The sequence below is a fragment of the Monomorium pharaonis genome, chromosome 8, assembly GCF_013373865.1.
Source record: "Monomorium pharaonis isolate MP-MQ-018 chromosome 8, ASM1337386v2, whole genome shotgun sequence".
Lineage (NCBI taxonomy): Eukaryota > Metazoa > Arthropoda > Insecta > Hymenoptera > Formicidae > Monomorium > Monomorium pharaonis.
This window is the reverse complement of record NC_050474.1, coordinates 5,485,177-5,507,608: the sequence shown is the minus strand read 5'-3', so window position 1 is coordinate 5,507,608 and position 22,432 is coordinate 5,485,177. Positions and strand designations below refer to the sequence as shown.

General features: G+C 40.9%; 1 protein-coding gene across 1 annotated transcript in view; it reads right to left on the bottom strand.

Annotated features, from left to right (window-relative positions):
- LOC105834882 overlaps positions 1–22,432 on the bottom strand; it is a 105,228-nt gene that overhangs the window by 31,080 nt on the left and 51,716 nt on the right. Inside the window, exon 3 of the mRNA XM_036291571.1 lies at positions 22,371–22,425. Coding sequence (XP_036147464.1) covers positions 22,371–22,425 — 55 coding nt within the window. The remainder of the gene's footprint in view (positions 1–22,370; positions 22,426–22,432) is intronic.

The window sequence follows — 22,432 nt, the reverse complement described above, 5'->3', positions numbered from 1 at the left end:
ATCGCTAAATATATTATTCCATTGTTGTATCTCTAATTTCAACGGATAAAAAATTACTATATTTTAGATTTAAATCTACAATTTATTTTATTTTCTTTTATATAAACTTGCTTAGAAAAATGTGAAGTAATTTAAGAATTATCTTGTACTTTTAACAGCTTCTAGTCTCGAAATAAATAAAATTACACCTTTAAAGATATATTTCGAATAAGTTGTTTGAAAGTTGCGCATTAATTCCGCAGTTCCTTTTTGCTTTTTTAAAATATTTGTTAAACAATCTCGGATACGATAATAATTACAATAAAAGAGAATTACAAATTATCCGAGTTTATGCACGCGATGAAACCACGAAATGCAAAGGCAAGGCAGGTCGAGATCGCGTGCTGACCCACTACGGTCGGGAAATAAAAGGAGATGGTAGCGCGTATCGGATTAAAGCGGTGAATTCAGCAGCCTGAACAGCAGCCAGGAGGCACCGAGCAAGCGAGCAAGCAGGCATCTTAATAATCCCACGCCGTTCCGCTTTCATCCCTGAAATCTTCCCGGGCGGCGCCGCGGTATTTCTATTGTGTATTATCGCGCGCGGAGCTCCGCTCTCGCTCGGTGTCGGACGCGCGCGTTTCGCGTAATATCCAGGCGCCCTTTAGCGAAATAGCGATATGCTTTATGGTGGCCCGTAACATTTATCGCGGCCCGAGCCAAAGAGCGAAAGAGCGCGAGTAAATTAAAGGGGGAAGGACGGGAGAGAGAGAGAGACGAGAGCGAGACAGGGACGAAAGAGAGGCGGGTTATGTCCTCGTAACTCGACATAACTGCACGCCGACGTTATACGTATGCTAAACTAGAAAACGAGGTGGAGAGAGAGAAAGGGAGGGAGAGATAGAGGGAAAGAGGAAGCACCGACAGACCAACTCCCGTTCATCTCCACGTTTCCGCCCTCCGTCCCGCAAAACTTCACCCCAGCCCAGGGTTGAAGCGTTGAATTTCATTTTGCTTCCATGAACATCGCGCAGTTTTTTGGTCGGGGACTTTCAAAATGTCTGTGCTGAGTGCTACACCATATAACGAGAAAATAAACGACGGTTCCGCACAATCGAGGGAATAAAGAGACAATATTTTCCATCAAACTTTCCGATGTGGAACCGACGTTCCATTTATGTGTGTGTGGCTCTTTTCACTCAGAAATATTTTCAAAATACGCAAGAAACACACGTTTTCCAAAATATTGCAGGTCGAAACAACCGAAACGCAATTTGTTTCCTTCCCATAAAAGCCATCCGATTTCGAGCGGCGGGGCTCGTTATAGACTGATTGTTCGGAAAGCGGTACGGTCAATCTGCCAACAGTAAAGCGCATAATTCGTTTGTTAACTCGCCCCGCGCGCGTTCATATCCCGGGCCGTAAGTGCAGTCATCAACCCCCGACGATTCGATGGAATGTTTTGTTGCCGAGCTATTACAGCGCTCGTCGATGCGTATTCCATGGCGACGAGCAAGAGCGCTGCTGCTGCTGCTGCTGCTGCTGCCGCCGCCGCCGCCGCCGTCGCCGTCGCCCAGCAGGGGTGTTATAAAATTTATCCTGGCCAACAGCTGTCGAGTCACCTGTTCAAACAGCCGCGTTACGTGGCCCGGGGGCTATCACTAGCCCATGTCGACAACCCGGCCAGGTGAGAACGACCCGCGTCGTTACGCACTTTGTACGATAATCTTGAGTTTTCAAGACTCAAAGCTTTACATTCATTGCACGAACGAACGGTTCATGTTCACAGATCTATAAACGTCTCTTTGAACGCTCCTCGAAAATCACACGTATCGCTGTCGTTCGCTCGACGCGAAGTGACTAGGGATGCATTAATCGTGGAATGCTCTTATTTTTCTTGCGTTAACAGTCTACTCTGGATGCACGTTTAGCCACATAATTCAACATTTTTTTACATTTTTATACTGTATATTTTAGAGATATATCGATAAATTGCAAGGTGTTGGAATAATTAAACTAACGCCATTGCATTTTTAAAGATGTTCATGGTTTATCAATCCTTTTTCCCTTAATTGATTAAAAATTATACATAACTCGATATTTTTTTCCAAGTAAAAATCACTTCACTATGCACGTTAAATGCGTCAATACGTATCGAAAGTCGATACATATGATATTTCGTTTTAAATTTTAACCGCGAGGCGTACAGCGAAAAAAATTCATTTAACTTACCACGCGTTACCCACCGGGATGATTCGTAAAACACGCACGGTTAATGATAGGTAGTGCGGCAATATCGGATCGCGGCAATTCAGTCAAAAAAGTCAACGAATTGGGTGGAAAGGATTAATATGTATTCCCGGCGATCTTCATCGTGAAAATCTGACGTGTGTCGATGTAGCACGCCGCGGCGGCGGTTATTATCAGCTGGCAACACGTGCCAGGGCCACGTGCACGAGCAGATGGTATACAGCTACACCTTGCAACCCTCACATACAAACGGGCTGCTTTACCTCGGCTGTTAATAGCCGACGAATGCTGCGGGTGTCCGAGAAGTAACGCGGACAGCAGCTGCCGTCCCGCGCCGATGAAGCGCGACAGAAGAGTCGTCCGATGCTTCAAATTGATCAAGCGCAAAATGACGTCTTCCCACGAACAGCCACAAATTGTGTTGGAAATTGTTGCGCAGCGCGGCATAATTGTCTGATATAAATTCAGTTATTTCGATTTTTCGAACGGTATTAAAAATTTTGCAAAGTAATTACTTTTTATCTAAGAAAGCAACATAAGTATCTAATGACGTATATTTCGAACGGTATCGCAGTATTCAAATAAATACAAGATCATAAAACATATGTAATTTGATATTTTATTGTCCTTATAAAATTATATAGTTGGACCGTGTGTTATTTATCTAAATAATTCTAAAAATTATATATATGTAGATTTAAAAAGCAAAAAATGTTTTATAATTTTGTGATATTTAATAAATAAATTTCATTTTCTTAACTCTCTCTCTCTCTCTTTCTCCCTCTCCCTCTTTCCATGTAAAGGAGAGTATTTCGAGATTTTGATCAATTTCTAGTTATGTCTTCTTTAATCCTTAATTAATCTAATTAAATTATACTACCTATTTTATTTGTTTCCAAATTAAAATACAAATATTTATTCTAGAAACTTGAAAGTGTAGATGTTTATAGATCTATAAGTTTTTATAGATTTATTAAACCATTTTAAATAGATGACAATGGACGGACTCGAAATCCCACTTGTACAGATAAAGTATATATTTTTCACATTGTATTGCAAAGGTTAAAATTATTACTTTTGCTAAAGAATATATCAACCAATAGAAAGAAAGATAATTATCGTGATTGACCTTAAGAAACACGTCTAATAAAGATAAGTAAAGAAGAGTGTAAAAGTCTATTATTCGTTACTTCCAAGTACCCGTTACAGAAGCGCATGTATCCCGTCGATGTATCGAAGCGGAAGTGCATTTTCGTATCAGCCGTCAATATCCGATTCGATTACATCAACTGGGCCAGTCGGCGAGAATGCAGCATCGAATCGGCGCAGCGTGACGCGACGAGATTCGTATGTTTTCTTCTTTTTTTTTTATCAGTCGTGTGGAAAATTTGATAGGGCTCGCGGAAGCGGCCTCGAAAAAGCGCGAGGAGGGAGGAAAACGGATAAAACGAATATATATATTACGGGGCGCGTCGGCCGAAACGGAGAAGTCGAAACTGGGTCTCGACAGCGATATACTCTATCTTCCCTACTTTTTCTCTCGTTCTCGCGAGAAAGTCAATTTTCGTTACAGCCGACTGGGCACGGCTCGATAGCCGAGGGTGAAGAACGGGTCGGAGATGAACGAGGGTTGGTAGGAGAAACGGTGAAAAGGGGGACGAAATGAAAGAGAAAGAGAGAGAGAGAGAGAGAGGGAAAGAGAGAAGCGAGCGTGCAAAAGACGGAGATGAAGCATGCCAACTTGCGTGAGCAAGAATCATAAGTTTTATCTCTGGGCGGAGATCCAGAGCGTGCAGGTGGGTTAATTAAATTCGCTCGATTAATTAGGTTATTTGTCGACTGCAACGTCCGATTTGGGAATTAATATCGCGCGCGCGCGGTGATGTCGTATAATACAATGAGAAAGCAAAGCTGAATAAAGCGCCGCGCCGTCGACATCACGATTCTATACGCGCGTGCGACAGATGCACGCACGCGATTCGCACATTTTACCAACAGACAAATCCGAAAGAATGCCGGGGACGAGAGTCGAGTGGTACGAGGGGGTGTTTTTCACGTGTGCGTCGCCTTCTATCTCCCGCTGCTATAAAAGTCTCGTCGATTTGATAAATGGCACTATACGCTATTCTTTTTGCTAAGTACATAAACGTAAAGTAACTTTCTCATCGCGTTTCTCATCTTCTTAAAAATACCGTTGAACATAAGAAGTTTGAAAAGCGAAGTTTAAAGATTAATCTCGAAAAGATAAAGGAATTGCAGACTCTGTTTCTAACACGCGGCAGCGAGAGAGACTTGCGCGTTTAATGATTAGAGAGATACGATTAATAACGTCTGCATACATTAAATACAAATTAAATACAAATCGAAAAGTGTTTGTGGTCGGAAGAAATTGCTTTCCGATAAAAAAATCCCGACAAATAAATTCTGCGCGATCGTTTAGCGCTCCCTGCACTCTATATATCGACCGATTTTCTAGATGATGGACGAACGGAAGCGTCGCGCTGGCGACCTCAGCTCGCAGCGATATCATTCCGCAGAAACGGTAGCGTGCCGGCGCACCCTAAGCTTAAATGAAAATTGACTTCTCTCGACGACGCCGCGGGAACACCCTCTCGGCCAACACGACGCCACCCTGCCACCGGTCGGGGGCTAGTTACATCAGGGCGGAATGATCATGCTGTGCGTGTACGCCGTTGATGCGCGTGCGTGCGTGCGTGCCTGAGTGCGAGAACTGTCGAGCACACGACGACGACTACACAGATAATTACCGTCATTAACAAGCCAGGCAAGCTATGATACCCGAAATGCCGTCTTGCCGCGCGCGCTAAACGGCAAGTTTGTAATCTGCAATTAAAGCGAGGTGCGATAGCTTTTAAATGATACCGCGCTGATTAGAAAGAGACCCGAGGAGCTCCGTGCCCCGCGATATTCCCATTGCCGCATTAGGAAATTACATCGGTCTATTTGAGACGAGCTTTCACGGAGCACCTTGTTAAATATTAGTCTATTAACAGCTAAAAGTGTGTCGCAAGAGCTAACGTTTGCATTGTATTTCGATCGCGCTCGCGCGACCTGTTTCACCAATTAATTTCAGTTGTAATTCAGAGAGCACATCCATTGCCGCTTTTTAATTATACTTCTGAAAGGGGCACCAAACAGCCAAAGTGAAAGCTAATCAGCCGTGGTATGCAGCCGGATATTTATTTTCATAAAATATTTGGAGCTCAAAATAGTAGCCCGCGGGGACAAATAACAATCGCTTCTTTTTTAAGGAATTTGACACATTGTTGAATTAATTTGTGACATTGTCGACACTGCTGAATAAAGAGCGCAGTTTAAACAATGGCGATGTAAAATATAAAAAAAAAAAGTTCAATTTACATTCACTCATTTGCAACGCGCTACTAGATAATTTATTCGCAATTTTAACGACGACATAATACACATTGTACCACGTACGCGTTGTAGTGCTGGTAAAAGTTGAAAATTATTTTATTTCTTTTCGACTATAACTTTCTTCCATTTGATAACTTTACGGGATAGCTAATTAAAATTGTGATTATAAATGACCGATAACGGGGGGAGGGGGGAGTCTCGTTTCGCGGAATGCGGTTTTGCTTCCTTGCGCGCCGTTAAAAGCCGCTTATCTCAAATGCAGATGTAAGCGTTATTTGTCGCGTACGTGAAAACGAAATGACGTGACATTAGCGCGTTTAAAATTTATTTAAATGCCGCACGTGTATGACGGCGTTACAACTTTGCCGCATAAACGCCGAGTGCGTAATCCGCAATTAAAGCAGCTCATAACTTTTAAACGTTAGATAACAACGCGACGATCCGAAAGAGCTTCCCAGGGCTTTACCGAGGCTCGCCAGGCTCGCCTCCTCGTTCGAAAGCTCTAGCGGATCGCGCCATCTGATACTTTCTAGAATTTTAGATCCCTGGAAATTTAATGAAAGTGGATTTACTTAACGTCATCGAGAAAGAGAGAGAGAGAGAGAGAGTCACCGCAAAAAATTAATCTAATATTAATTTCAACTATTTAACTCCAAACTTCTTGAGTAAAGTGTGATAAAAAAAAACGTAAATGCTTTTCATAAATAATGCTAATCGTAATTATCCCTTCATTTTAAATATATTGGTATATTAGACTTGAGATTTCTAGAAACAATAAAACCGGCAAAGAAAATTCAACTAATTTAATGGGACGCGGCGCATTGGGATCGACCGCGTTCGTTAGAGAAGTGAGATTAAAAATTCCATATTGTCGGGGGAGGGGGGGGGGCACGGGCGGCACGCGCGGCTTTATCCTCGGAAGTGGGATTTACCGTCGCGCGGAGGGGCTTCCTCGTGGATAGCTGGGCGTTGGAGTCACGAGGCGTTTTCAACGAAGAGCAGCAAGATCGAAGTGCGGTCGGCCAGCCGACATGGCAATAAACAATTACTTAAGGCACTGTTACGCGCGCGGCACACCCACGCATTAGCCGGAGTAGAATGCCGCACCCATCCGTGATCCCAGGCGTGGGTTGGGCTCGGTACCTCCATTAGTATATACGTCCCACACCTTTCATGTGGTGCGTGTTCATGCCGGCCGCACGTGTATACGTATACGAGCGGCCGTGTTTGCCGTACGGGCGTTCACGTGTCTTCGATTATACTAGCGCCCGGAGTGATGCGCCTCTGCCCGTTCTGCACTTCTCCCCGTTCTGGTCTTCGTCGGGATATACCGTGCGTCGCGTGCAAGTATCGTTATAGAGGCTTTCTCTCTTTCTCTCGCTCGTCGATGAAGGATCGGCCGGGGATATAGTAGTACAACTTGTCGGATCTCGACGCCGTCGACGAATGGTTTATCGTGTATGAGTAGAATCGGCCGACGTCTACCTTGTGCGCGGTTAGGAACTCCGCGGTTAGGAAATTTTCTGAAGGACACGTATAATATTTAGATTTTTGCGATATTTGTAGGTTTATTTCATATATTTTTCGTCATACATTTTGCAGACATATTTTTAATTTCTAATTAATTATCAACCTTCCGGAGTCGTGCTGATTGGACTTTCCATCAATTATAAATCTTGAATTATTATTAAAATAAACTTCTTTTTTTAATCCAAATTATATCATTTTGGTTCCTTGATTCTCAACATAAATTAAATGCGAATGTAAAAGATAAAAAATATGTCCCGTTCGAGATCTTTGAGAAAAAAAATGATGCACTTGTAGACTAAATGTAAAGTAGATTGACTTTCAAAACTAGAAGAAATAGAAGTATCAACTTTCGAGAAAAAGAAATGTCATATGTGTCGTTCTCTCTTCTATTAATAACAGTATCCAATCTAAATTACAAAATCGTATCAAAGCAAGACAAGTGAGTGAGATACGTTTAAAAATATCTAAGAAAACTGGGGCAGAACACAAGAAATTTCGAATATCTATGAGGACACTCGGATACTACTGGTCCTAAAAAAAGAGAACCTATCAGAAATCAGGATGATCGTTCTATCCGAGGGCGTGCAAATTTTATCGCCTCGCATTTAGATCCATGTAGGAAAATAGTAAAATTATTCTGGAACAGTTTTTTCCCCTCATACTTCTTACACTCCCTTTTATATCAAGTAAATAATTTCCATCGTCTTACGTACACGACCGGAAATTCAATAGATAACGTGCTCTTACATCCCTGCAATTTACCGTCGTGATATACGTCTGATATTTCATGATCCACCATCAACCTGATTTTCACGGGAACGTGCGGTTGACACGTATTAAATTTATCAGCGATGCATATCGAGGCGCGAGACGTCGACCGGAGTGCTCGCGCATAACGCGCGAGCCGATGTGACATGAGTTTGTTTTACGTCAAATCGGCATCGTCAAAAGAGCAAATGTCACGCTATTTCCACCGCATAATTCACGCGCGCGCATAAAGTTCCGAAACAAAATCGGTTATTATAATGTCGGCCGAATTATCGAGGTTCGCATGTCGCCGAATAGCGCGCGCGTGTCACACACCGATAATCCCCTCGTCCTGTCTGATCCCGGTTGGATTTTATATGGAAATTCCCGTACAAAGCCAATTAAATTCATTTTATTCGACTCGAATCTATATGAGGTCATATATAGCGTAGAACTGCACCTCCGGCGAATGTTATTCGCGTATGACAAATTTGTTCTGAATTTGAAGTAACTTGGAGCAGTTTGAACATTGAAATTTCAGTCTTAGTTTTATACATTTTTCGGTAATTTTAATTCACGGAATAAATTCTACCCCCAAAAATATCCTTTGTACGAATAAATTCTTTATATGAAAAACTTCGATAGAATAAACTCGGGTATGATGGCCATAGTTTTTTAAAATGCAAAAACTTTTCTGCCTATTACTTTTTAATAGCATTTAATATATTACTTTACTGAAGCTTAAAGCACGCAACACTATCGATATTATAGAGAAAATACTAAATAAAAATTTTATATTATCAAAATATTAAAACATAAACGCTGATCATCTTTCACAATTTTTAGGGAAAAAAGGGCCATGGTATTATAAGATAGTTGGGCATGTTGCATATTTTATGTACTTAACATTTACAAAATAAAAAAACTTATAATTTTACATACTTAGTTTTATTGCCACATATCATATTTAATTTTATTTCTAAACATTTTTAATAATAAATGTTCATATAAGTTTAGAATCTATTTAACTAATTGCCAATACTAAAAAAAAATATCTATATATATATATCAAATTTAAAATATCAGTTAGGCAGCTTAATTCTCGTCTTTTTAATAAAATGTATACATAAACTCTTACTCCGAAAAAAAGTTATGGGCTATCTAACCCAAACTATGAGAGAAAGGCAGTCATATTTGTAAAAAAAAATAAAAAGGAAAATAAAAGATATAATTACACATTACAATTTACATACCTTCGTTATGTGTTTAATTACGTTAATTGTAATAACTCAACTGTAATTTATTCGACGTTGGCAATTTTTAATGAGCACATAAAAACTTTGCAGGCAGTCAAAAGTAACAACGTGATATAATCCACAATATTATTATTTCAAATGATATATGCATAAACTACAGCATAAATATCAATTATCTTTGAAAATAGTTACACAAACACATTATTTAGCAATTATTCAAGAAATTGTAGCCATTGGCCATCTTCTCCGTATGGCCATCATATCCTGATTTACCCTATGCTTATTTTTTCTTGAACAATTATAATTAGAGATGCGAATTTAACAAAAAGAAATAAAACTAGGATTTCAAGACCGCAAATACTAAAAGATTTGACAAAATAAATTTCTTATTATTAAAAAACAATTATAATTATAATAAAATTTTTGAAAGATATATCACATAGAATAGAAGCAACTACACTTCTCTTGACAGCTCTTCCCATTCGGGTCGACGCTAATTACGCTATTATTTACGCCACTGGAGATTCCTAAAAATTATTAGCTGCAAGCTCCGCGAGGAACATAATCGTCGTCACCGCCCATGATTATAATTAACGCCCTCGCACGTCCGCAAGCTCATGCCCGTAAATTTGTCCCGACCGAACGCGTCACATTTCCTTGTAGAATTACGGTCGGGTTTCGGGGAAATCTTGTCGGTGCGATTATCTCGATAGGTTCCGCAAACCAGACGGAAAAGGAAGGAAAGTGCGTCGAGACGTGACCGCCGGAAGGCGCCAAGTCGATACATTTCCGCCCGTCTGTGTCGTGCCAGCCACTTCTCCGAGCGCGGGCGAGAGTGGTCGAGTTTGCCCCTCTCGAACGTTGGACAATCCTGTGGGCGAGGACCGTCGGTTACACGCTTACGTGCTCACGGAAGATATACACGCGCCATTGGCCATCCTTCGAGTTACCGTCATATTAGAATCAATATTTGGGCCCGTGTACACCGGGCGAGGGTGTGGATCGTTGAACCGTGACGCGTCCCAGATCCATCGCGTAAACTCCTCGCGGCGGATATAGCGTAATCCGAATTATCACGAAGAACGATGACATTTATCCCTATAAATAATCGAGACGCGAATAATTACAAGCCGTTGAATTGCGAATGAAACGCAAAACAGTGGAAACTTTAATATACGCGTTATTAGTTTTTTGCATCCCATGAACTTTTCCGCGTTCATTTGCCGTTTCGCGAAAGGTCACAAGGCGATTCGATAGACCGTATGGTAATGCGAAGTTCTCGACTATCGCCGCAGATTACGTGGGGGGGGGGGGGGGAAGGGAGAGTGGAGGGGGGAAGACAAAAAGAGTAACACGGTAACGGACCTACATTCCACCGGAATTGTCGTGGAGATAACGGCGTTAAAATACGGGGCCTAAATATCAGCTCGCCCTGCGTGAAATATACACCTGCTCCACCCGGCATATTAATGAGAGGCACTCCGTCGTGAGTCACGTAAGTGCGCGCAAGTTACCAAGTGCCAACGAGCCGAGTGCCCGCTACAGATCGCGGGCAATATGCATAATGCACCGTCGTGACGTGCGAATGTATCTACATTTCATTCCGCGCGTCTACAATCGAGACGTCCCTACACTATAATTTAGCCCCCGCGCTAACTTTTGCGACAAAACGCATAAATCCCGGCACACACACCGCGCAAACCGACGATTAGCTGCCCTCAGTTTTCATGCAAGCGGCGAATTTCTGAAAGTGTACTAAAAAAAAAAACTAAATGCACCAAAAAGATATTGAAACGTATGCTATTAAAAAAATAGAAAAATTATGTTTAAGAGAAGCGCAGGTGTACGCTTTTGTAAACGATCAAAGCGTTTTTAACTAAACGACACAATTATTTATCTAAAATCAACACTAAAATAATTAAAAATTGTCAATAATACATTTAGTACTAATATGAAATTAATTTTTTTAATTTATCCACTCTATGTCCTTTCCATTTTCTTTTCTAATTTAATTTCGCTAGCAATCATAAAAAGGCAAATGTATCGTGCGTCTTCCTTGTCCGAATCGAAAAGTAATCGACTCACTCGAGATCTGCATCGCGCTGCAAGCTTATATACTTCGTCCTTACGGTACGCAACGGCAACGGCAAACGCGTAATACGCGCCTGACGAATGATATCGACGTGAGTATTTTGAGACGCTTATTCCACGACGATTTCACGGACGATCGCATTGGCACCGGCATCAGTATCGATAATAGGAGTCCTTGTAGTCCGTCTCTACCCTCTCGGTCTCACGTTCCCCGCGCCGTCTCTCTCTCTCTCTTCCCCGCCGTGTCTCGCGAGGGAGTGCCAGGAAACGCCGCTATTAGCCGCCCGTAACTCTAGCCTCGTCCGTCCAAGGATAATTGCGCGAGTTAATGGCTCCTTTTTCTCCATGCTTCGGCTCGTGCATACGGAATACGTCGCCAGCTAACGCCGGTTTCCACATGTGCACGCCGCTATTGTTTCCTTTGTTTGTCCCGCGAGATATCTGTCACGGGTGAGTCCGAAGAAACGTGCCAGGACCTCGCCGCCAATTCTATATTCGTTACCCTTCTCCAATTATAAAAATCTAATCGCAAATCCACATAAATTCCCGATGGAGCTCACGTAGCTTTGGCGCACATATGGATTTCGAACAAATAAACCCAATGAACAGATCTCGAGTGAGATTTAAAATCTAAAATAGAGTAAAGTTTTTCCGCGACGTTAAACCTCTTGAGAAGGTCATCAATGATCGCGATAAATTACCAATTACCCGCAACACTTATCGAATGCATCTATTAATAAGCGGAGCTACTAATGAGACAGGAGAATTAATATTACGTCATTTAGCAAATGGTAGACCGTCTATATACCTGTATATTTGATGGCGTCTACGGTGCAAGTAATCCTGCGAGCTTTACCGATCGCCTGTTTACGTAATGGCATCATTACGTAAAATGGATTATAGATACGACTATACAAACCGATTCCCTTTGACAGATTAATTAAATACCTAATTATTAGATTCCATTTGCAATGGTTAAAAAAAAATTGAAAACATCGAAAATTTAAAAGGACACACTGACTGGTCGGACAATAAGAAATCACGTTCAAATTGTATATATTATACATTATATGTATGTACATATGTACAAAATGATATACTTGTAGAATAAAATATCTTCCTAGGTTCAGCGATGTGTATGTGGAATTGTAATTAACGAGATGCTATCTCGGATATCACCACCGGATCGCGCGAAAGAGCTGATAGACAAAATGTAATGCAGTTAGCTTAACAAGAAGGCAAACGCGAAATTTCGGGATAGTAAAGGGGAGGGTTAACGCGGTTTAGATTAGTTACCGAATCTGATACGTCCATTGGCCGCAATTGTGTAAATATATAAAGGGCCCGAGAGATGCGCGGAAGAGAAATATTATCTCGAAGCCCGGGCAACCCCCTTTGGATTACGATTCTCGATGGTCTCGTTAGCAAAGATCTTCGGATTATGGAAGGCTCTGATTGGAGTGCCGCGGCTACACGAGACCTAGCCGTGTAACCGCCCGCCCAAAACCGGTCATCGTATTACCATATAGATTCGCGTCGATCGTTATATTCTCCGAATCCGAGTAATCGCGATAACGCGTCCCAATCAATGTTAATCCTCCGTCAAAAAGAAGTTCGGTAGTTCTAATGGCGAAGTTTTTCGGGTGACGGTAAAAGAGGAGCGTTCTTTCGAATCAAAAACACATTTAATTTTAATATACCGCGCGTAGAAATTATGGATATTTGTCGTCGATGTCAATATATTAATAAATTTGAACGGTTTTCTAATAGAATTTAATGTTAATTACAATTTGTGTCTACACTTGAAGCGCAAATATTTTGTTCCGAAAGCGAACAAAACAATTTCGAAATGACTGTACGTCCATTAAAACCACTTTGACGCAATAGCAAATAATTCAAAATTAATACGCTTACTTTACATATCTCCGAAAGAATGAAAGTTGCGTTTAGCAATGTAATCAAAAGCACTGTTTTCTATGTATCAAAGAGATATGAATTCTTTGTTTACCAATTAATCGAATTTATTTAAATTTATGCAACTAAATCTGTGTAAAATTGAATTTTAATTTATTTAAATTTAGTTAATTAAATTGGCTTTAACAGTCAGAGGGGATATAATTTATGATACAATTCCGTAACTACGTGTGAATTTGCATTCATACACATATGAGAGTTAATTTAATACAAATATGCGAGAAATCTTACAATTATAGTATTCGTTCGGATTCAGCTCTACTAATACGATGTCAGACGCAAAGTCTATCTTAACTTCAATGCAATTATCAATATGATAATAATAATGAACTCAAGTCGCAAGACTATTTTCTTTGTTCGACGAGAACTTAGTTTTCGACGCTCGAATCATTTATCGCGAATGAGTTTCCGAAAGTAAGAAATTTTAGTTTAATTGATAACCGTGTTTCCACGAAGTGTTCCGCCCAGTACCGCCTGCGATAGAACATTATTTAACTCACTTTAATTAGTTCCGATCTCGCCCCGTGCACTTAAATCGCCTTTACGAATTCCACTTAATCCGTGTATGGCGGATGTATTGCGGATTGTGAGTTCGAAGGGCGAGGGTGATGAGAAACTGAGAAGAGGGAGAGAGAGAGAGAGAGAGAGAGAGAGAGAGAGAATTATATTAAATTGGAGGTGGTTGACTTTTGTTCCTCCGTGACAGCGCACACGTTCGTCGTCTGAAGCATAACCCTTGGACATAACCGGTGAAATCACTTGGAAAATCCTCAATGAATTCGCAATGAACTCGTGGTTGGCCCCGCACGTTCATACGTTACGACATCCTGGAATTGTCAACCCTCTCGCGCCCCTTCGTAGCACTCTTTCTTCCCTGCCTATTTTCGTCGCCTTCCCACTCTTCGGCGTTCTATAGTTTTGCGCGTTATATCTTGCATCTTCTTTTTTTTTCACTGACACGCATTCTTTATTAATAATTTCGAAGATCGGTGATTGTTATAATAATGATAAAAACAATTTTCAGTCCTGCAAACATCGTCTTTAAATTTATAAATATCTTAAAATCAGTATATTATTGAATAATAATTTCTATCACAGAGAGTGATATTCAGTAACTTAGATTTTATACAAAATCGAGATATCGAGACGAATATCAAGGTACTTTTTTTTCAGCGATTGTGTTCATTTATGTGTATGCATGTAAGCACCGAGTGTATTAAGGCAACAAGACGAGTCAGTAGAGTGAACATAATTTGTCCAAAGTAATCCTGTTTGCCGCGGAAAAATATTTAAAAGTGGATACTTGAAAAAGAGTGTTTGCGTAACATCGTTACTTTTACCGAGACGACGACGACGACGGCAACGTTTTGTACACGATGAACAAGTGATCGTGCAAATCTCGCGAAAGTATGTGCCGACATCATATCTCATAGCTTGAAAATTATAGGATGTTTTACATTCATACAAAAATAAATTAGAACTTGTATTAAAATCCTACAAAGACCTAAAATTAGAAAAAAAAATTATTTGCTAACCTTTTCTGTTAAATTCTTGTCTTTCCTTTACAAAAATCTGGATTTTCTCTCACCTATATTTATTACTGTATTACTGTGTGTGTGTGTGTGTGTAATTAAAAAAAAATTAAATTAAAAATATATGTAATTTAATTTTAAAAATATATTGTAATTTACAATTATTGTAATTAAAAAACGATTCTTTATCAAACATTTTGTCTCTAACTGCATCTTTATCCCATGCTTCTCACGAACCGTATTACGCGATATCCTGTATGATACGTGTCATCGACTACATGCCTAACAAAAGTTTTCTTCGGTAGCTCACATTATTTTCCCGCTTCTCTCTTTCCCCCTTTTTCTTGGTTGCTTTGTCTCATATCTTCCCATTACCATATCCGCGCACTTTTCGCCTTCTCTTCATCCCTTCCTGCGTACTCACCCCTTCTTCTACCTCCCCCTCCTCCCTCCACAGCATCTCTCTCTCCTTCTCCTTCTTCTTTACTCTCTTGCGAACGACGTCGTTAATCACTACCTATTTTAATACGATCCAGCGGCGCGTCACGCCTACGATCGAAGGCATTACTATTAATGCTTGATCACGGGCACCGGCTGAAATCATTTTTCTAAAGCGCCGAATGCCCGATCAGTTATAAGGGCGCCTGTCTGCCCCGCGCGCGATCGTTAGTCTAAATCGAGATTTACATTGATCGAGGATAGAAAGCCATTGTGTGTGCCTGATAGTAATTGATATGCTCCGGCTTTCGCATGCTAATCAAGTTCCCTCGCATTCGGCGATTGATAAGACAATACGATTACGCCGCTTTGCCGCAATAAAAACCAACCATGTGAATTATTTTCTATTTTTTTTTTTTCATTTTTCCATCAAATCTTTTATAATAATATCTGCTTTTTTTTTGTCAAATTTCGCTCGCAGTTTTTTATGTAACGATACACAGAGTTTTTATAAAATTTTCGGATTGATATGCACTCTGCTAAATGCACTAAATACAACAATAACAGCGGAACCGCTGTGCAGGATAGCGAAAGCCCGAAAGGATTAAAAATACATGTTACAATATAACGATATCGTTTACTCTTTTTTTTTCTCCACCCTTTTTTTAGGAGGACGAACCCATTTTTTTATATTTACGAGTTCGCGTGATACCAAACTTTATCGTGCAAGGGAAGGGTGTTCGCGCACTAAACGCTTGTAAATTATACGCCCATAATTTACATCCGCAGATGCGAGATACGCGACGAATCGATAGACGCAAGATCGCGTTCTCGGGAGGGGCGAAGGGGGAAATGGGGGAGGGGGGGAAGGCGGAAGAACAAGGATAATTCGGGCAAACACTTTGTTCCGTCATTACCCTTACTCGTCGATCACATTTCCGAGGAGTGGCGGGTCGGGAGGTCCGACAGGCTGTCGGCAGAATACACGGGGCGGCTATTTCGGTTAAAAACGTTTTACGGTACGCGCATGTTGATTTATGCCGGTGCCTCGAAGAAGCGGAAGAAGGGCGACGCGCAAATTGAACGAGCGTTTAGCGACGCTCCGCCGAGCATGGCCGTCTCTCGGCAGGGTCATGTCAATATTTAAATTAATCCTCGGCTCGCGCGCACGCGCGCAACTCGGCTCCTCCGCGAAATTATCGTTTCTCTCGCGTCTTCTTCCCCACCCCCCTTTTTTTTCGTTCCATACCTCCGCGCGAGTTCCTTTTTCTCCTTCTCTTCTTCTCCGTTCTCAGTCCGTCGTGAGATCGCCTTTCGCATTTCCCATTTTCCTCACGACGTCGTCTCTCTCTCCCGCGGCTACCGGATTCGCCGCGGCGCGTGATTAACTTCGTCCCCCGCCGCGATCTCTTTTTTTCTTCCCCCGCGCGAACGCCCGTCAAGAATTTCCCTGGATATCGATACGCCGCGCGGAAAATGTATGAATGCGCGACGGCGACCGCGGCGTCTACTGCTACCAGAAGTATTACCACGGCGAGAGTAGATGGGAAACCGGGGGGAAAACTTTATCTCCTCCTATATTTCGTATTCGCGTCGCCTTTGCCACACATGCCGTCGTGTCGGCATCAACTTATGCGTGCCATCTGCGAGAAATTATTTCCGCGATATCAGCGGACTCGCGCACCAACTTCGTTTTCGCCAGTAAATTAATTCAACGCTTTCAAGACCTTTAAGATAAGGTCATATTTTGAGGAAATTTATATAGAATAATCTACTTCAGCTTAAGTGCCAAGGGAAGGTCTTGCTTTATAATTCTGCCTTAACCGCATCCACACGTTCGTCCCTTGTAATTATTTGACTAACTGAGATCTAAGGTACATATTATGTATATAAAAAAATTTTTTTTTCATCATTTCGAGCCTGCCTAATCTTTTACATCTAATTATCTTATCCGCGCTTGATTTTTTGTTTATTCTCTAATTCTTGCACAAAATCTACCAACATTTTATTCATTTTTCACATCTTTACCCTCTTCTTCTTCTTAAACCTCTTTTTTTACAACTTTCACGACATTCTCCTGAATTGCATTTTTAGAATCAAATAAAAAGCGAAACTGTTTCCATATATTTCAGACAAAACTATTCAAAGATTTCGTCTATATATTTCTCTTCAGATAATATCTAAAATATCGTAAAAAACAATTGAATGCGGTTGTAAATTTGCATTTCAACATGTTTGCAAGTGTATCCCGATTTGATGCACGGAGTCAGCTAACTTTTCCCGGAGGAAGAATTTATCAACGAAAACTGGACCGAGAGGAAATGCGGCAGTTCCGGAAGATACGAAAGTTTTACGATAAATTTTTGAAAATGCCGGATATATAACGCGCCAAGAGGTAATGCATTAAGTTCGACGTGTTCGATTACAGGGCTTGCGTTGGGGAAGTTTCCGCAGCGATTTTCACTTAATAAGTCAGGTTTGAAACTGGATTAAACACGAGTTAAGGACGGATTATAAAGTTAGAATTAGATTCGATCTGCCTTATTACTGAAGGTAGCAGGGCCTTTTGCATTTCACGCAAAAAGAGACGGATGCTGTGTAAACGTATGAAATTATATAAAATAAATAATACGTGTGTAATACGCGCGTAAAATTAAATTCCTCTTATGAATCATAAATTATAATGCTTACGAGAAAAAGAGAGATTGGTATATATTTATTACGCCACAGTAATCTTATAGCATCATGCTTATGCAGCTGTGTGCTGTACATTACGACAAATTGTGTATGTTAAATAAATGCGATACATAAAATTAAATTCCCCTTTTAAATCGTAAATTAGAATGTTTATGACGAGTATACATTTACATTACGTCACTGTAATCACCTGAAAGTCGATAAAGCTCATAACTGGGCGTGCAAAAGTAGATTTTGCGATTTTTCGCAAACGCTTATTTTCATCGGATTTGCATTCGATTGATGATACATGCAGCTATACGCGGCCTATTTGATAAACATAGTTCAGCAGGCTATAAAGTTTCCCTAAAGTAATAAATAAATTAGTTACGTGTAATATACATATTTTAACTGGATATCTCAGCATTTTCATACAACTCGTTAAACAACTTTCCAACACCTCAGCGACGCGGCCGACATTTTTATAATCCCGGTCAAGCGGTGACGATGCGCGCCGTTTCTACCGGTGCAATCAAACACGTCGAATTCGTCGCTGGCCCCGCAGCTAGATTCCATATAGACACGCGCAACTTCGCTTGCCTGTCAATCGAATTCCGACCCGCTCTCGAATCGAATTACGTCCCTACGCGCGCTTCCATAGTTCCATCCCGCTCGCACATTTATTTATCGCACACACAAGCTCGCCGTCCTCTCCTTCTCTCTCTACCGGCGGAAGGTGAAAAATTATTTTCGATAGACACACGGCCGTGCAATCGACGAGTTGCGGAAATCGCAGCAGCAAGATAATTTTTTTTAAATATTATTCGCTACGCGCATTTTACTAGAAAGCATTCACGTATACCGATTTCAATAAAATTGCGTAAAGTAGCCTGATAAAAAAGCATCTCGCAGCTTCCCTTCTTGAAACGAAAAGAAACAATTTTAAATTCTTACATCTAAGACGAATATTTTCCTCTTTCAAAGGAAATTGAGTCGCGAAATAGAGTTAAAAATAATCCCCATAAAAATACAAATACACTAAGGTCTTTTCTTTTTTCCTAAGAATTTTACGGTGCTCGATTTTTTAGGCGTTTTCTTTGAAGGTAAATCTTTAAAGGTAAATTAGGGTGAGCCATCCCTGAAGACGAACCATAAATACCGATCGTGTAATTGATATAGAGCCAAAAAGGAACTTTTACTTTAACGAGCACCGGCGCGCGGTGCGAAAATTAACGAAGCTGGAAAATTTTCTCCGGCGGGAGCTTAATTTCAAACGCGAGTCGGCCTAAAAAGTCGCTCGTGTAAACCGGCTGCAGATCCTCCCCAAGAGGCAATTTCGGAAAATCGCTCGCGGAGGTTGCATAAACTGTTTTAGCGTTCGGTGGCGTTCGGTGCAATGTTGTTCGCCTCTATTGATCGAAGCTCACAGAGGCATAGAGTTACAGGCCACTGGCGTCGACCGTCTCTCTCTCCTTGCCTCTCTTCGCTATCTCGTCTCTCTCTCTCTCTCTCTCTCTTTCTCTCATTTACTCTGTCTCTTACCCTCAACTACTGCAGCTTACCCTTTCCCGTTTTCCTATCTCTCTTCTCCTCCCTTCCTCTCTCTCACTCTCTCTCTGCTCCTCCGCGATCTGTCTCTCTCTACGTATTTGGTCCTGAACTATCCGAATTCCATTTCCGTCCAATTACAATTCATCCTCGTTTCAAAGCGGCAGTCACGCCGCGTTCATTTCGCAAGCGCGCTGCCGCCAGGAGCAATCATTTCTTTTCTCTTCATTTCGTCTCCCTTCCGTCTTTTCAACCCGGTCACACTTCGTCCCTCGCCTCCTTCTGGCCGTTTACTGACCGATCAGCAATGATGGATGTTTGTGTTTTAAGATAGTCGCAATGTAACTTTTACTATAATATGATTGAAGTGATAAATATTGGAAAGCACTGTACCATATTTATTTATTTATTTATCATTTAAAATTTCATGAATTAAAGCAAGATGTAATATAACATGCATACATTTATCGAGATAAATTAATATTAAATATTGGACAGTAAAATACATATGCTATATTTAATATATAGTGATAAAAGAGAGATTTAAAGTTTATATTATTATATCTCTAAAATTGTTCCGAGTATTTAATTTAAATTAGGTTCAGCGCGTTTTACGCACAGACATGAAATCGTGCACCTGTGTGTGATAAGATGAGAAGCATAACTAAAGTGAAGCGGGCAGTAGAGTGAAGTTTAAGGAGTTTCGGATGTGAGGGCGAGTCCTTACGAAGAAAGTTCGCCGGGGAGAGAGAGAGAGGGAGGGAGAGAGAGAAAGAGAAACTGTGAGAAATTAAACAGATGCTCTACGTTCAACGGCATAAGAGACAATTTCGCGACATGGATTTTTTTTCAACTTCAGTAACGACATAAGTAACTGAATCTTTTCATCCTCTATTGCTCTCTCGTTTCTCTGGCCGAAGTGAGAACGGAGGTCCTCTTCAATACTTTTGCGAAACTATGCTTCGGGCATACCCATCCAGAAGAAAAGCGTTCTCGAGCTACAAGACTCCATTACTCTCATTAGACCCCGTGAAAGTGCCTTTTTTATGCCCCGATAGCTAATCTCCCGGCGATCGATAAGCATTAAGACGAAACGGCTCAACGGCGTATAAATAAGAGAGTATAAATAACGATTAATTTTAACGCGACGGAGTCCCTTAATAATACGTCCATCGGCGTCCCGTTGACTAGTAAATAAAAACTAACAGGAAAAGTATTAAAATAAAATCTTATTTCATTCACCACGCCTCCCATCCGTAGTTTTTGCACCAATTATAGCTTGTATATCTATTTTTTTTTTCCGAAAGCTTTGACTCGAAACGCTTTGTACTCTGTTATTCTGCCGTGCGACAGAACTGCGATATTTTCTTTTGTATTTTGTATGTTTGCGAACGAACGATGCTGTTGACGTTTCTTTGATCACTGCGGTTTTCGACAGGCCCTTGACAATTATTGCCTCTGGGTGGTATGTCATACCTCGATAATGATTGATTAATGACGGAATCAAACTCGAAATTATTCCCGTTGTAAAATCTACTAAATGAATTTATACATAACGGTTTAATTTTATTTCTTTTTGAAGATCTGAACAAATACGAATTCTTTTTTAAACACATTCATGTTTTTTTAGAAAATATTATATAAAGTAACGATAACAATATTATATTATACACATTAATTTTTGATATCAAAAGAATAAATATTTGGATACCTAAAAATGTTAAAATATTTAATGTATAAAAAGTTAATTTATAAATAACTGCAAAAGATCAAAAAGCCGATATATAAAATTATATATAATTTTTAGTCACTCTCATATCGTCTCTAAAAATTATTGCTAACATAAATTTAAAAAGTAATTTTATACAGCGTCCAATTAATGATTACGGTCCAAGAAAAAGAATAAAACTCTCGTTCGATCAAAATAATGATATCACATTTTCCTATTTCCTTTTTCACGTAATACGTAATGCCTCATTGCCGTTAATAACAATTTTTGACCGTAATGGACAAGCAAAAACTCCCGTTTCCTCCTTCGTTTTTTTTTCCGTTCGCAGGCCAATTTATCGAGGACGTATCGTTTCGGCCAATCATCCAATTAAATGCCCACGCGGCCAATTCATTACTCGCATCTCTTTGCTGGAAAAAAAGAGACGCGAGCGGAGAGCGGCGTTGATGGGCCGCCCACGTATTCCCGGACGATATGCCGCCCGGATGATGATGATGATGCGCCGGGCAGATTATTGACGATGAAGTATCGCGCGCGGTACTGTCAACCAAGCCGGTGAATTATCAGCGAGCTCTCGCCTCTCGGCGCCGCGAGCCGTGGCACAATCATCGTTCTTGCAATCGTCGGCGTAAGCGGATGTTCCGCGATATTCGCATAACGCGTCCCGTATTGTGCACACGCTGCGGCTGGCCCCTCCGGGCGAATCGCCATCACGACCGACGCGCGCGGTTTCCGATCGGCGTGTCGACGCGTCGTCTAACACGGCAGGCAATTAAGAGATTTGAATGGAGATTCGTCGTTTCGCAATCGCTTTGACGATACCGGATGACCCCGCACCACCGATTGACCCTCCCAATGCGTACGTTGAAGGGTTTGACGACCGCGAGAATGAGGCGGCGACCCGTGGTCAAGGTGTTTCGAGATCTCGAGCGCGATAAGCGAACGCTACACGATTGTTTGCCGTTGCCGTTAGCGAGACCCATGTTTTACTGTCTTACTGATTGCTAGGATAAATAAGTCTTACGGAGTTACGTGCGAATAAAAGAATTATATACGATGTCGGAGTACTCCTAAACTCCTATCTTTCGCTTAATACATGTTTAAATTTTATATACATGTATCACCTTTTTATTAATGTGCTAATAAAAACATTATGTCAGAATAATTTTAAAGCTTACATTACCAATACGTATATGTAAATCTAAAATAATTTATTGTCCTTACCTTTGATTGGTCTGGCGATTTGATTTCAGGCGGCCTCGATGTTGATCCGTAAGATCTGTTAA